Raw genomic sequence first — 16575 nt, forward strand, 5'->3', positions numbered from 1 at the left:
TCGAAAAAGTAGGTTTTCAACCCCTTCTTAAATTGGGCTAGGGAGGTGGCTGAGCGGAGCTCGACGGGCAGCGAGTTCCAGAGGTTGGGGGCCGAGATAGAAAAGGCCCTCCTAGAGGTAGAAACTAATCTCCCCTCTGGAACTCTTAACAGTTGCTGCCCGGATGATCTGAGTGTGCGGGACGGATTGTACGGAGAGAGGCGGTCCTCCAGATACCCTGGGCCCAAGCCATTTAGGGCTTTATAGGTAATAACCAACACCTTGTATTGCGCCCGGAAGCGAATAGGTAGTGAAGGTCATTAAGCACTGGTGTTATATGACTGGCCCTGGATGTACCAGTGACCAGTCGGGCTGCCATATTCTGCACTAATTGCAGCTTCCGGGTATGGTACAAGGGTTGCCCCATGTAGAGCGCATTGCAGAAATCCAAATGAGAGGTTACCAGAGCATGTACTACAGTTTCAAGGTCCCCCCGGCCAAGGTAGGGACGCAGCTGGCGTATCAGCCGAAGCTGATAACAGGTGCTCCTGACCGTCGCATCCACCTGAGATGTAAGGTGAAGCGACAAGTCTAGGAGCACCCCCAGACTGCGTACAGAGTCCTTCACGGGAAGCGTGATTCCGTTCAGGACAGGTGGAACCACCGCCAACCCCAGACTGGGAGAACCTATCACGAGTACTTCCGTTTTTTCTGGATTCAGGCTGAGTCTGTTTTCCCTCATCCAACCCATTACCGACTCCAGACAGGCCACGAGAGGAGAGATGCCATCCCCGGTCACTGCATCAGTCGGAGACATAGAGAAGACTATTTGGGTGTCATCAGCGTACTGATAACCCCGCGCCCCATGTCTCCGGATGATCTCTCCCAGCGGTTTCATGTAAATGTTAAAGAGCATGGGAGACAGAATGGCTCCTTCAGGGACACCAGATGTAAGGGCCCTCCTATCGGAGCACACGTCCCCCAGCTGCACCATCTGGAACCTCCCAGAGAGGTAGCACTGGAACCACTGGAGCGCAGTGCCCCCGATTCCCACCCCTGCCAGGCGCTCCAGAAGGATACCATGGTCTATGGTATCGAAAGCCGCTGCGATGTCTAAGAGCACTAACAAGGACACGCTACCCCTGTCCATGCCCAGACGGAGATCATCGACCAAGGCGACCATAGCAGTCTCAACCCTGCAGCCCGCCCAAAAGCCGGTTTGAAATGGGTCAAGATAATCCGTTTCATCCAAGATCGATTGAAGCTGGATTGCAACCGCCCGCTCGATCACCTTTCCCAGAAATGGCAATAGCGAGACTGGCCGATCGTTATTATGCAACAGGGGGTCAAGGGAGGGCTTTTTTAACAAAGGTTTTACTATGGCCAATTTCAAATTAGTTGGAAATTGCCCTTCCTTCAAGGATGTATTGATAATCCGCTGTAACAATGAAGTCACAACCGGCCCCCCCTGTGCCGCTAGCCATGGGGGACAGGGATCGAGAGAGCATGTTGTCTTCCTAACACTTCCAAGGATCTTGTCCACATCCTCGGTACTGACAGACTCAAACTGATCCAGTATAACCAAGTTCACGGAAGCTCTGGATGCCTCTACTCTAGGTTCTGCTCTAATACTGGCCTCAAGACCTTCACTTATCCGAGAGATTTTATCTGCGAAGAAGTTGTTAAAATGGTCACAGTAGGCCTTAGAAGGTTCAAGGATCTGGATCGGGGCAGGAGGGAGCTGAGTTAGCTCCCTCACAACCCTGAACAACTCTGCCGGACGCGACTCCGCAGACGCGACACGTGCACCATAGAACGAATTCTTAGCTGCCCGTATCGCCTCTCCGTAGTCCTTCAAAAGATGGTCTAGGAGAGTCTGGTCGGATAAGCGCTGGTGTTTCCGCCAGCGGTGCTCTAGCCGTCGCAGAACCCGCTTCCTTGCCCGGAGATCTTCCGTGTACCAGGGCTTTCTTTTGGAAGCAGGTCTGAGAGGGCGCTTGGGAGCGATACTGTATATAGCCCTGGAGAGATCAGTGTCCCAGATGTTAGTCAGGGCATCAACAGAGTCGCCGTCATTTCCAACCATATACCCCTCTAGGACTTCTTGGAACCTTTTGGTTTCCATCAGCCTTCGAGGGTGGACCATTCTAGTAGGTCCGCCACCCCCGGGAGGGATCTGGGTAGAAGCCTTGATCACTGCCTCCACCAAGAAATGATCCGTCCATGACAAGGGGGAAATATTAGTTGTTTCTGCCCACGGATTTTCCATGTCCGTACAAAAGACCATATCAAGCGTATTACCCGCAGAATGCGTTGGACCCGAGACCAGTTGAGACAGGCCCATGGAAGTCATGGTATCCATGAATTCACGAGCCGCACCGGATGGAACATAGTTGGCCGCGAAGGGAATGTTGAAGTCACCCAGGACAAGTAGCCTGGGTGATTCCAGCAGTATCTCCGAGACCAACTGTGTCAGCTCGTTAAGGGAGTCTGTTAGCGCACAGGGTGGCCGATACACCAACAAAATCCCTAGACTGTCCCTGGCCTTCAAGGTCAAGTAAATACACTCGATATAGGAAGTTTGACGGACATGGTTCCTGGAAAGAGACAAGGTGTTCTTATGGACCAAGGCAACGCCCCCCCCCGCCCACCTAACCTGGCCTGGTCCTTCACTGAGTACCGGGCAGGTAGGGCCTGAGCCCACACAGCTTCCCCTTCAGGCCTCTAAGAGCATCTGTTAGCCATTAATTTCAGAATAAATCCCCACAACTAGACCACAGATCCTATCCAAGCAGCCATCTTCAAGCAGAAGGGCACAAAGACATCATCTATATGTGTATGCAGCCCCAGGATCAGGTCTAATGGTTTTAAGTTACAGGAAAGTAGGTTTTGATTGAAAAGCAGACACAATGTATTGATAGCAAGAGCAGTTCAGCAATGGAATCAATTGCCTAGAGAAGTGGTAGGGTCCCCTTCTTTGTACATCTTCAAAAAGAGGCCAGACAGCTACCTGCTGGGATGCTTTAGCTGGAGAACCGGAACTGAACAGGGCATTGGAGTCAATGGCCCATGAGGCCCCTTCCAACTCTATGATTCTATGTTGTCTTCAGCCACCAAATATGTTTCTAGAATATGTAAAATTCTGCTTTGCCCTCAAAACACCCTTGTTTGGGGAAGGCTTTACCTGTGAGCACAGAGTAGAAATGACAGTCCTTAGTATTTCTTTGCAGTGAAATACTTTATGAGTTGGGTTAGTTTAAGTTCTTGCTGCTTCGCCACTTCTTGTCTGCTTCTCACAACAGGCCCTTTTTCCTATGCTAATAGATTTGTCATCTTGGCCTTTCTCTGAACCACATATTAGTCCAATAAGGCCTTCTGATGTGATAGATCTGGATCCCCCTTTCACTTCCAGTTACCACTAATGGGTGCTGGATGCACTTGACTCTCACTACAGGGCAAGTCATGGATGTTTATTTGTGATCCTAGCTGGATGTTTCTGATCAAGTAGAAATTATGAAATGCTAAAAATAAAGAGTTTATGTGAGGCAAATCAGAGCCGTAGGATTGCTAGACAGAAGGTCATGTTGGAAGTAAGAACAGCTTCTTTAGCTCAGTGACGATATGCAACAACCTGGATGTCTTAAAGTCTTCAAGAACTCAGGTTCTGAAGCTAGCATACCCAAACTGGAATCCAAGTTGGTCTGGATGGACAATGTTTGAATCCTTCCATGTTTTCAGGCTATTCAATATACACTGCATACTTATTCTCTTCCTGGCTTTCTCTCTTGTGGGTTTGGGTGTGAATGTGTGTACATTCACACTTCTGCTAGTGTATTAGGATTATTGTAGCATCACATCTATGTATGTACTACTTGAACTGCTATCAAAGAACATCATAATGCTTTGTGTCGTGTGCATTAATCCTATTTAACCTTGATAAAATGAATATTGCCAAGTCGGGAAATGGTGTCCCCTTTCAAGGTTTTTCCTTAACCCTTCCTTTTTGCTTAAACAGTATTCAAACTCACTTAATTTTTTTGGCCTGTTTCCCAGCTGTAGTAAGTAATTCTGCACATACTCAGTGTGAACAGTCAAGCCAACAGGAGTTTGGGACTGTGATGTTCCAGTGCCTTGCAATAAATAAATTATGAGTGCAAGCATATACCTTTTGGAGGAAAAGAGGAAATGTATGCATATATACATGCAGCAGGGGAAAATAAGAAGTAAGCATGGTAGCTACCAGTTCTCACAGAAGTTAGCAAACCCTGTTTGTAAGCAGCAGAGGTAAAGGGCTGCCAGATAACCCTTGTTAATGCAAGTAATTTTCTCAGGGGTATTGCTATCATGGGGAGGGGGGCAAGAATTCTCCCTCTCATGAATTTCCTACATCCCCAATTTCCAGCTCTGTAGTAATTTAAAACTTCAGTTGACAAGTCAGAAATACAGTACAGGTATCTGAGAAAACAGTAAGGCAACATTATCAAGAGGGGAGAGTTTGAGATTTTTAAAATGATTTTTAAACAATTTTCAATGTTTCACTCACTGCAATGCCATTGAATTCGCACTGAAGGAAAGTAATGTTGGGGGGGGCAGAATTTTTTTTTTTTTTTTTTTTGAGGGCAGTGCCTTCATCCCACACCACCATTTTTGTAGCCATTTTTGTCAAATGAGAAAGCAGATGAGATTAACAAGCTAACACACATGAATATTTGCAGACAGAATGCCACAAGAGTAATGTTACAAATCCTTAAATTTAAGAGCAGCATATGTTACAATCTAAATATATGCAGTTGCATTGACATAACCACAGCCAAGAATTCTGGTGCCTTCCTTCCTCTACCACTTCCGACTCTACTGTCTCATGGCACTGCAACTCTGCAGTCCCATCTTCTCCACTTATTCCAGGTGTTTCCCTAACACAAATCTGCCTATGTTTCCTGTTATTGGTGAGCGCACATTTTTCCTGCGTCATCCGATCTCAGAGGCCAGATTCTGAGTGATGGTGCTAACATTTTTATATCCAATTTTTTTTTTTTTTTACTTTTTTACAGAGGGGAAAAGGCAAATCAGGAACTTGGAACTACATGGCTGAGAGATCCCTTTGATTACTAATATACTGAGAGTGTGGGCCACAATTCCAGATCAGCTACTTAGTTACGTAACTATCTTAGTTGTGAAGCAGCATCTCCCAACCAAACCCCCCTCAAGCCAGACTTATCAGGAAGCTGCCACTGCAAGTGAAAGAGTTCCCCTGTCAATTGGGATGCAGCTGTGTCCCAACTGACAGGAGAACTGAACCCTGTCACTTGCAGTGGCAGCTGCCTTGTAAGTCTGCCTTGAGGGGGGGTTGGTTTGGAGATGCTGCATTGCAATGTAACTAACATAGGCGGTTTACAGACCGCCCATTTGGGGCGGCCTGTTCCCGCCCCTTTCCCCACCGGATCGGGGCCTCAGCTGCCAGAATGGCAGCCTCCGAGGCCCCAATCCGCCGCTTTCCAGGCTGTGGGGAAGCAGCAAAAGACCACTTCCCAGCGACCTGGAAAGGGGTGTCCTTGGGGCTTCATGCCCCAAGGACACCCGACGGCGGTGGGGAGGAGGAGAAAGGGGCCACTCGGCCCCTTTCTCCTTTGTGTTGCTGGCGCAGCCATCTAAACGCTGCGCCAGCGACACAAACCGCGGAAGGAGCTCCGTTTCGGAGCTCCTTCTGGTGCTGCGGAAAGGGCACTCTATGCACCCTGGCGCGGTGCCAGTACGTCACAACCGTGCCACCTCGTTTGGAGGCGGCGCGGTGGTGACGTAGCAATGGCAGCCCCCGTGTGGAACGGGCGCTGCCATTTTGTACGGACTGGGTTAGGGGCATCTGGAAGGGACGCCCCTTTCTAACCCTAATACAGACCCAGTCCGTACTTTATGCCCGTTTGTAACAGGCCATAGTTTCCATCCCCTCCAAGGAGCAATCTCTGGTATGACAGTCAGAAGCAGGATTATTGTCATAATTCCTCCTCGCATCAGAGATTGCTCAATGGAGGAGGTGGAAATGTCAATCTGCTGTAACCCAACTGGCAAGAAAGCAGATCTGATTGCCTGCTGCAACTGCTGCCCAGTAAGTTAGAACTGGAGACTGGAGCACTTTTATGATTTCTATGTATCCTTTGCACTAATTAAATGTTAAGGAAAAAGCAACATGGGATATACAGTGACTGAAATAAAACATGTATGTGAGAGTCAGGGTGACTCAGCAGAAGCAATTAAGAGCCACACAAGTGTAATAGGTAATGTAATTAACAAGTCCTGAATGCCAAGGACAGAAATGTAAAGTGGATAATTGAACACACCTGAGAATTGTTAAGTGGTCAAGGCTGAGATGATGAAATCATTAATTCTGGGTAGAAACAAGAGAACCAATGAGAGTGGATGTACACGCCCACTGGGTGGATACTGACAAGAGTGGGTGGTATTATCCAAGGACTATAATAATGGCCATGAATCCTAATGTATTTTGTGGGTAGTAGCAGTGGATAGTAGTGAGGAGTGTGGTGGAGCTGTATATAGTAGAATAAAGTAGATCTTTTATATAAGACTACTGAGTTGTCTGGTGTCTTGAGGAAGATACAAGAGCCAGCAGGATCCTGAAGAAGTGTGAAGACTTCTGTGGAAGCAAGAGTGAGAAGGCTTGGAGAGTTTGTCAGGGTCTTCAGCCTATTCTCTGTAACTCTGCTGCTTTAGAGCAAAGCTTTAACCACTGGCCAAAACTGGTCAGCGCCGGTGCGTAACAAGGTGGTGAGTTCGAGCCAGAGGTGAAGAGCAACAACTCCCATCATCCCTGACATTAAATACATAGGGACTGTGAATATGAACCAGTAACAAATGGATAACTTTAGGTTATGCATTCCTAACTGCGACTGTGAGTTCCAACTGTGATTTTTTTTTAATGCCTCTAATTTAAAAATGTCCTTATACCTCCCTTTTATACAGTTTCAGACAGGGCACGCTACTTTGTGTCCAAGATTCTTTGGCTGACTTTTTTACTGGTTTTCCCAGATTCTACACCAGCTGTGTCAGACAAATTTCCTACATCACAAGTAGTTCAACACATTTTAGCAAACATTTTCTTCACAACTAACAACAAAACATATGAAATTAAACAACCAAGTCAGGTAAGCTTTGCATAAGCAAACAAAAACATTTTGAACCTTACAGATACTACTTGGAAGGATTAATCCAAAAGGCATCCAGGGATAACTTTATTTCACCAGCTTCCACTTTTCTTATGATTTCTATTTTGGATACCAAACTTGTAGATCTATTTTTTTAAAAAATATATGCTGGGGGCACTTGATGAGGCCGGCTTATCTGCTCTCCATTTTTCTCTTCATATAGTCGTTCACATATAATCAGTAAGGAATTCTGAAGGTAGCTACTGTTTACCTTGCCTGTGGTAGGCAATCACACACAATTTCAGCTAGATCAGCTGGAGTAAAATCCTATTCTTTCTCAGTTCAAACTTTAGTATCTTGTTTAGTGCAGCCATGCTGCTACAACCTGACATCAAAAGTCTGTGTTTCTCCAGCCCTCTTTCTCCATCCTCCTAATGATTATGCCTTTAAAAACTTTCCTGATAGATGAGAGGAGGAGGGACTGGACACATCTAAAATGATTTTGTAAAAAGAAGCCTCACCTTTAAAAGATTTTGTTAACTATGCTACGTCTGGACCTTTAAATGGTTGAGCCATACTACTGTTGGTAAACGGGTGATAGGGATTCTTTCATTCCAAAGAAGAAGGAAGTGTCCATTAGCACATTGTACCAATGTCCACCATACAATCCAACCTTGTCTGATTTCAGAAGCTAAGCAGGTTCAGCCCTGGTCAGTACTTGGATGGGAGATCACTAGGTAATATCAGGTTTCTCCAGGTACAGCTAGGAAATAATCCTGGCTAAAATCTAATAGAGTCCTCACCAGTCAGATCTGACAATCCTGGGTTAGGTGAGAACCAATGGCCTAAGTATATGGCAAATTCCTGAGTTCCTATGCACAAGTCCTGTCTTTTGGAAACCTGCTTGCCTTATGTGCTTGTTCACCAAAAAAAGGGAAGGTATTTATTTCATTAATTTTGTGCATCTGTTTTCTTGTTCATAATGGATAACCCCACCCTGAAAAATGTCAATAGCTCATGTGGTTACCTGTCCATAGACATCTGTCTGGAAGCTAAAGCAACCATGAGACCAACCTACCTGAAATAAGGTGTTTGGTCCTTGCAGCCTGGCAGGACTCAAAGGAGCAACAGGACTGAGGCTGCTCCAGAAGTGAATACTAGAAAGCAGTGGGCTGGGGGTCAACAGCAATCCATTTGGGGTCTGCAAGACAAAAGACACCAAACATATGTTCCATCATTCATCTCTTCATCAGCTTAGTCATGTCCTGGTGCATACTGTGGTGTGGAATAGTAGAAAGCTTACACTTTTGCTTCTCAATTTACTTAACTTTCTCAGGGCTGTGTTGGAGAAAGACTTCCACTCATAAAAGGTCTACTTCCTAGTGCCTCATGGGAGAAAAATGAAATTAATTCTAAGTGGGTTACTCCTGTTATGCAAGCAGAAGCCTGAGAAGTGCTACAGAACCTCTTAATTGGTTCAAGTGACTACACTGATTTCTTTCCATGACTATTAGAAAATGTTGATGTGAGGTCATCAGACCCTTGAAGCAGAATGTGCTCCACCTATAAATTGCAGCTACAGCTCCTTCCTAGTTGCCATGGCTGCTACGCATAATACAGCTGAGAGAGACCCAACTTCTCCTGCTCTTTGTTTGCAGTGGTGACAGTGAGCAGTACGTACAGGGACTCAGCCCCTGAAGTAATCCCAAATGCCAGCTACAAGAAGAGGATCAAATTCAGTAGAACTTCAGCATTGACGCCATGGCTCTCTTGCTTTCCATGTCCTTTCTTCAGGCAGAGGTCTTGCATTGGGCCTCACGAGTTTGGAAAAGTTAAGGCTAGCTTGGGAAGCCATATTTCACTCATGAGCCAAACTGAACTCCTGTTGAATTCAATTAAGCAGGCAACCCGATAAATGAGTGTAGGACTACAATCTTTCTTAACAGTCTTGTGTGGATTTTTCTGTGCTCATATTAGCTATTTTCAATAGCATGACTCATGAATAAAACCAAGATTTCTCTTGCAAGGAGCACACAGCTCAGAAATCAACTTTTAAAAAAACCTTGCAAATTCTCAGACTTTTGTACTCAAAATAGCTATGTTCCCTTTTTTAGTACCATAGAGAAAGTTGATCACTGCTCGTTGTTAACTAGTCTACCTCATCTCTTTGGGCAAAAGCAGAACTTACCTCTAGCCACTCTAGTCAGCAAGACGTCTAAATCTCCTTGTTTTATAAGGAATTTGAGGACAGATATTTTTTTAAGCCAAGAATGTATAAGACTATTACCCCAGATCGATTATCATGCATTTTAACCCATACAGGGTAGTATGTCATAGGATTGGGGGTGTTTGTGTTCATACTCTCCTAGGAGAGTGAATTTGTTTAAATTTACAGAGTGTTTAATAGTGTTAATTTTTCCCAATGGAAGAACATAACTGTTTCCCCAATGAAGGACTTTATTTAACTAATCATTTATTTAGATATAATTGTGGTTTTTATAGGATGGGTTGCTTTAGAATCTGGAATGCCTGAAAAAAATAGGCTTTTCAATCTTCCTCATCTTTATTGGTGTGCTGCAATTCTGTACCCTTCCTCCTTATGTCTAAGATGTGCCATACATATGCATTGTCCTCCTTTCAGGATCTGTATTCACTTCCCAGATTACTTTTGGTATGGATCATGGATAGTTGGTCTCTCTAACTACATTAAGGATATGTTTAACTAATGTATTTACCACATGAAATTGACACAGAGAACTCAGTATATTGTTATGTAAGATGTGTATTTCGTATGTATGTTAATTTGTGCAACTGACAACGTTAAAACCATAATATTGCCATTTCACTCAGAATCAACATCAGCTGTCAGCTGCAACTCAGAACCTACACTTTCATGAATGGTCATTCATTCATCATTTGATGCTACCTATAGGGGACTATTCTGGGTACGAAGTTGATCAAAAAATATCTAAAAAGCAGCAGGTCAACTATTCAGTTAAAAGTATGGTGTAAACCACCAGTACTGGGAAAGGACAAGGGATCAAACAAAATTAGAGCCATGCAGTGCTTAATCCTGGTCCATCATGTCCACCTACTTCTCTGGACATAAATTTCATTCCTCTGTATCTTTGTGATGTTTTAACCCCTCCAGTCCCCCCACACCTATACCTGGCATTCTGTCAGTCAATTACAATGTATAAGTTGGTATGAAGGATCCCTTCTCCAGGCTGGCCCACAGTTCCAACTCCTTGATTCCTATCACTTACTTACGTTGTCCTCCCCCCCCCCCCCAAGATCCCTTCCCAGATCAGTCTGTACTTGAGCTTCAAGGTGATCCCTACATGGACCAGTATATGTGTTGTTCAGTGGGTTCACTGTACTAAGCATGACCATACTCTCTATCAAAGGTTAACAGGAACAGGCAGACATAAGTTTAACACAGAATAAACAAGTAGAGGTTTATTAATACACAAGTAGATTACACACTAAACTGTTTAATCATTCACAGCTCCTCAAACTCTGTTCAGTTCTTCCTGACTAACTAATCTATCTCTCTGCCATCGTTCCCCTATTTCTGTCTTACTATCTCTATTCCATATTTCCCTTCTTTCAGAGACAAGCCTCAGTTTTGATCCTTTCTCCCCTGAACCACACACACATTTCACAGTGTTCCCTGACCTGTGATTTCCTGGCACCAACCAGCCTTGCCTAGCTCTTCCCTTCACAGTTGAACTTAGGACATAGTTAACTGCTTTTTATTCTCATTTGTGATCCTGGCACCATTGGCAGGACCACAAATGACGCTGAAATCCACCTTAAAAACCAGTTGGCCATCCAAAGTGACAGAGATATGTACAAGATGATGCGACCAGCCCCCTCCCATCACCAGCAAGCAATGTCGTGACAGGACCCTGCAAGGGGTCCTGCTTCTGTTTCTCCCAGAGTCCTTCCCTGATAGGAGGGGTTGGTCACATCATCTTTCAATGCTCCACTCACAAGCAGCACTTTCACTTGAAATAGCTGACCAGCTTTTATGTTGGATTTCAAGGATCAGATGGGGAGATAAAGTGTAGCCACAATGTCATGCCTACATGTTTAATGCAGACCCACATTTCCATCTTTACCAAATCATCACTATCCATGGTCTTGACTGCATGATTAAAATACTCATTCTGATTGAATACACTGACATCTGGCCCCATGTGATTTTGAGGAATTCGGGCTTTTTGCAGCCCCTCTCCCCAAAAATTCCATAAACTGTGCTGGAAAATGATTCATGTTTTTAGCAGAGAATCCTCAAGTATGTGCATCCATCTGCTTCACATGGATGTGCATTTCTGGCAGAGGGAGAGTGAACAGATGTGCATTTGCACACAAAAGTGAAGATAAACAAGCATCGTTGTGAATGTGTAAAGGACCGCAGCAATTTGCACAAAACACTTACATGTAGACTAGCTCATAGATACACTGACATGCACTCTTATTGGTAAATGCATATTTTAAAAGTGCTGAAGGAGCTGAAAGGAATTTCTCACCTATTTCATGGGGTGTTAGGACCACTAAATAATGCTGGGAAAAGACAAAGCTTTATCTGATACCTCTCAAAACCTGTCAAATAATGTGTTTCTGTGGAATGCACTGCAGTGAAAACAACAGATCCTTGCATTCTTATTTATTTATTTATTTATTTGGTGATTTAGATGAGAGGATTTCACCACCACCGCTACTTTTCTTTGTATGTCTCCTCCAATTTATGCTACTAGGTAACAAGAGCAACATTTGCTGTCTCATAAGATTTTGTTTTTCTAACTACCTGGATAGTTTTAAGGCCTCTTTCAATAAGTACCAGTCATTTTAGCACATAGTTACTTAACACTTTGGTTCTATTAGTTTATATTAATGGAATTATTCATACTTATTCATTTATTTCCTACTAGTCAAGATGATTGTTTTAAAACAGCAGGGGATTAAATAGCCTCTGTGTGGCTATTGGAAGGTGTAGATTGACCAATATTGACACTTGGTGTACTCTGGAAACTTCCTGGTCTTTGTTTTTTTTACCTGGTTTTATTAAGTTACATACTTAGAATTTTCAGAATGGGTTGGATAAAAAATCTGAATAAAAAAAGTAAGTAGGATATCACTGGAGACTGTCTTTTTTTATATTCAATGAGACCTGTGGCTAGAAATCTTTTTTAAAAAGTAATCCTTTTAAAAAGGATTATCACTTTCCTATACCTTGAATCAAACACTGATCAGAACAGACACTGCAGTCAAGAAATAAGAAGAAGACTAGGAATGGGAATGGCAGCCATGTAGGATATAGACAAAATCCTAGTTGAGTCCAAAAGTTAGAATTGTCCAAACCATTATATTCCTTATCATTATGTACAGATGTGAGAGCTAGACAGAGAAGAAAGCCAACAGAAAGAAAATAAACTCATTTGAGATGTGGTGCTGGAGAAGAGTGCTGAGGATACTGTGGATGGCCAAAAAGACAAAACAAATGGGTCACTGAACAGATCACTGAACAGAACAGAACTTTCCCTGGAAGTCAAGATGACAAGACTCAAGGGCAGTTAACAGGATCAATAATTGAAAATATATCTACACTACACCACTATGGTGATTTGATATCACTTTTAAATGGGATGTTTCTATCCTAAAGAATCCTGGTATTTGCAGTTTGGTGAAGAGCTTAGTATTTTTTGCTAGAAAACTCAAGTGCTGTAAGTCAGGGAAGTGCACTGGAATTCCTTCGGAAAGAACTCTAAGTAGCTCACCAAGCTACAATCTAAAGATTCCTAAAGAAAGAGCCAAGACAGTTAAAGTTGAACCAGTACGGTATAAGTGATAGTGCAGACACACTTTGCATAGAAAATTATGCAAGCCCATGCACCAGCTGTAAATTAAATCATATGAAATTCAGCTAAGAGCTATACTGAATAAATATTCATAGGAACAGCCTGTAAATATTTTAAGATTCATGCCTAAACAAACAGGAATGCATAAATATAGGATGAGAGACATCTGACCTGAAACTAGTACAAGGACCTGGGATCTTAGGACCACAAGCTAAACATGTGTTAACAATGTGATGCAGCGACCAAAGGGCAAATGCAATTCTAGGGTTCATCAACAGGAGCAGTATTCAGATAAAGGGAGATAATAGTGCCATTCTATTCTGTTTTGGTCAGAGGATATGGAATACAGTGTCCAGTTCTGGGCACTACAATTCAAGAAGGCTATCAACAAGTTAGAACATGTCCAGAGTACAGTAACCAAGTTATCAAAGGTCTGGAAAGCGTGCCTTACGAGGAATGTGTTAGGAGCTGGGTATGTTTAGCTTGGCAAAGAGAAGATGAAATAATAGGTGACACAATAATCGTCTTTAAATAGCTGAAAGAATGTCATGAGGAAGATGGAATGAGCTTGTTTTCTGCTACTCCAGAGACTAGAACAAGAACCAATAGATTCAAATGATAAGGAAAGAGTTTTCACCTTTTCTTGTAACAGTACAAGCTTCCTGACAGTAAGGGTTGTTTAACCAGGTGACACTCCAGAAGGGGGGTGACACCCAGTGGCACCTTCCTCCCACTACTTCCCTTTCAGCTCCACAATGGTGGCAAAGTAGCAGGCTGAGTGTACCCTCCCAGCTTTGCCACAGTGAAGGCCTCCAGATGAGGTGTCCTCTACCCCGGTGGTGAAGGAGTGGGCTGAGCACACCTCTCCCAGCTTTGCCATAGCAGCAAAGGCCTCCTCACAAGGAGACCTCCATCTCCATAGCAGACAGGACCAAGTATGCCCTTTTGCCCACCCACCCCCAGCAGACACCCCTGCACTGGGTGACAGCAGGAGTAGGGACACCACTTCTGCTACCAAATTCTTCTCGGAAACAAAGAGAAAATTCAATGTGGTTTAATACTGTGGGCTTTTTCTAGTGTAAGCAGTGCATGGGATGCGACTGGTGCTGAAGGTTTCCAAATTAAAGCCATCTAATGCTTAATGCAATAGGAAAAGACAATTGCATACACACTCAGTCTGTCCTTAAGACGTCAACCTTTTTTATTTGAACACTACAAAACCACTTCATAATTAAAAAAGCAAAACAGCTTGACCTAAACATGTCATTTCATATTTTGTTTGAGAAAGGTCACCGTGCCAGCAACACAAAAATGTAATTAATCTGCTAGCAAACTATCCTGTTCTGACAGTTGCCAACTAGTTAACTTTAAAAAAAAATCTTGACCTGTTTTTCCCCCTTTTGTAGAATATTTTAGATGGTAATTAGCACGTACATCTATTTACTGCATGAAGATGCACACTATGAGCTGACAAACTGCTGCAGTTCAAGCTGTTGCTTAGAACCTCTGCTACAGGGGTCAGTTTAAAAATTGGCAGCTCTAACAGGGTTTATGTTTGAACTTATCACTTCAAAGGAATGAAACTATACCTTAGTCTCTTTCTATGTTAATTTCCATACAGGAGGCATTTGGGCATCACAACAAACCAGAAACTTGTTGTCACTCCCACATAATTAGTTAACTCATTCCCAAACCACTATCTAGCATCTCATTTCTAAATACACTGACTGCATTAGGGCTTCCCTGCCAAAAATTCTTTGGCATTTTCATAATAAATGACACTGTCCTAATTGCACTGACTTTATTTATTCAATTTATATCCCACATTTCTCCCAACATAGGACTTTACAATTACTATTATCCTAATTAACAAAAAGGTTTGCTAGGTGTGTTAGTAAGTCATCTGTTGGCGTGTTATCTATTCTTTGAGGACACTGTAAGAACTTGCTACACAATTGTTCACCATTAACAACTTGTAAATAACTGACTAATATGAGTACGTTAAATATAATGTTCAAGATCTGTCACCACAGAGACATAGTACAGATGTTTAACTGGAAAAACTATGCCAAATCTCCCATCTCCTCCCCCTACAACTCCAGCTTCTTCATGCTTTCTTCACCCAGCATGGCGACATAGTGGCCTGTGGAGAACAGGGGACATCTGAGAAATGCCTGAGTTTGGTGCTACTCTACTATAGAAAGTGTCCAGAGAATCATGACCAATATGATGAAAGAACTTGAACCAATTAATTCAAATTATGAAAGTCCACCTATATATTAGGAAGAACTTCTTTCCTGTAAGAAAGTGTGACAATGGAATAGACTGCCCCAGAGGGTAGTAGACTCTCCTTCTTTAGCTGGATTGGATAAATGTCATTCAGGAGTGCTTTAGTTGTGTATTCCTGCATGGCAGCGGGTTGGAATTCGTGGCCCTTGTGGCTTCTTCCAACTAAGATTCTACGATTCCATGATAGTGAAGACATCCTCCAGGACCTCACAGTGGTCCTTCAGAGGATGATGCTTCTCAGACATCCCCCAGCCTCCACCAGTCACTACATGGCCATGCCAGGGTGGGCAGCATGAAAAGCATGGGTTTACAGGGTTGGTTGTTTTGTGAAGGACACAGAGGATTCCAATCTCTGCAGTGACCAAAAGAGTTACACAGGAGTAAGTTGGATCTACATTTGTGCACTTCACTAGCATGATGCTAACCAATAGTTTTCCTATAGTTTTACTATATGAAGTTTTACAGCTTCATATTATCTAAATGTTTTCTACTGCATATTATCTGAGATGCTACTATAATTTATAATGGAATATGTGTTTTTAAGTTGCTAGCAGATAGCCAAACATGGTCATTAATTTGCTCTGGCAAGGTGTTAATTAAACAATGTTTTATCTATGTTTGTGGTATAGCTCCAGGACATCCCAGCAGATCTTGATCCACAGTGCTAGAACTGCCTTCTTTGATCCAAAGGGAAACACTTAGAATGATGGTTGATAAATAGTTTTAGTGAAGCATATGTAGGAGACTAAGGCTGCAATCCTATGTAAACCTACCAAGGAGTAAGCATTGCTGAACTCATTAGGACATTTCACTGTTTTCTGAATACATTGTTTTGCTTTGCAACTGCAACTTTTTTTGGCTTGTGTGTCATGAACTTTCATTCCATTATTTTCATTATTTAATTTGGACTACAAGAAGGCTAATTAGCAAGGGTGACAAGCACTGAACCAAATGTTGCTAGTAACTGTGAGTAAACTACAAATTTACACCTATATACCACTAATATGTTTTTAGTTTGTTTAGTTATTTTTCCTGTTTTAGACTATTTAGATTTATTTTATTGTACACTGCCTTAGCTCTCAGATCCTTAGGTTGCGAGTTCAATACCAGCCAAAGGGCTCATACTTGACTTGGGCTTGCATCCTTCCGAGGTCGCCAAAATGAGTACCCAGATTGTTGGGAGCAATTAGCTTACAGTTGTAAAACGCTTAGACACTGTTAGTTCAGTATGAAGCGGTATATAAATGAAGCTGTTTGTTTTTGGTTTTTTTCTTAGATCCGCTGAG

General features: G+C 43.0%; 1 protein-coding gene across 2 annotated transcripts in view; it reads right to left on the reverse strand.

The window, feature by feature from the left end:
• The window catches only part of ELK3 (ETS transcription factor ELK3), a 59179-nt gene that overhangs the window by 7662 nt on the left and 34942 nt on the right, over window positions 1–16575 (reverse strand). For both annotated transcript variants that reach the window (XM_089523924.1, XM_089523923.1), the window contains one exon: window positions 8215–8337. In XM_089523924.1, coding sequence (XP_089380050.1) covers window positions 8215–8337 — 123 coding nt within the window. The remainder of the gene's footprint in view (window positions 1–8214; window positions 8338–16575) is intronic.

This window comes from Sceloporus occidentalis, unplaced genomic scaffold (genome assembly GCF_023333645.1).
Source record: "Sceloporus occidentalis isolate IW3139 unplaced genomic scaffold, rSceOcc1.0.p SCAF_5, whole genome shotgun sequence".
NCBI lineage: Eukaryota > Metazoa > Chordata > Lepidosauria > Squamata > Phrynosomatidae > Sceloporus > Sceloporus occidentalis.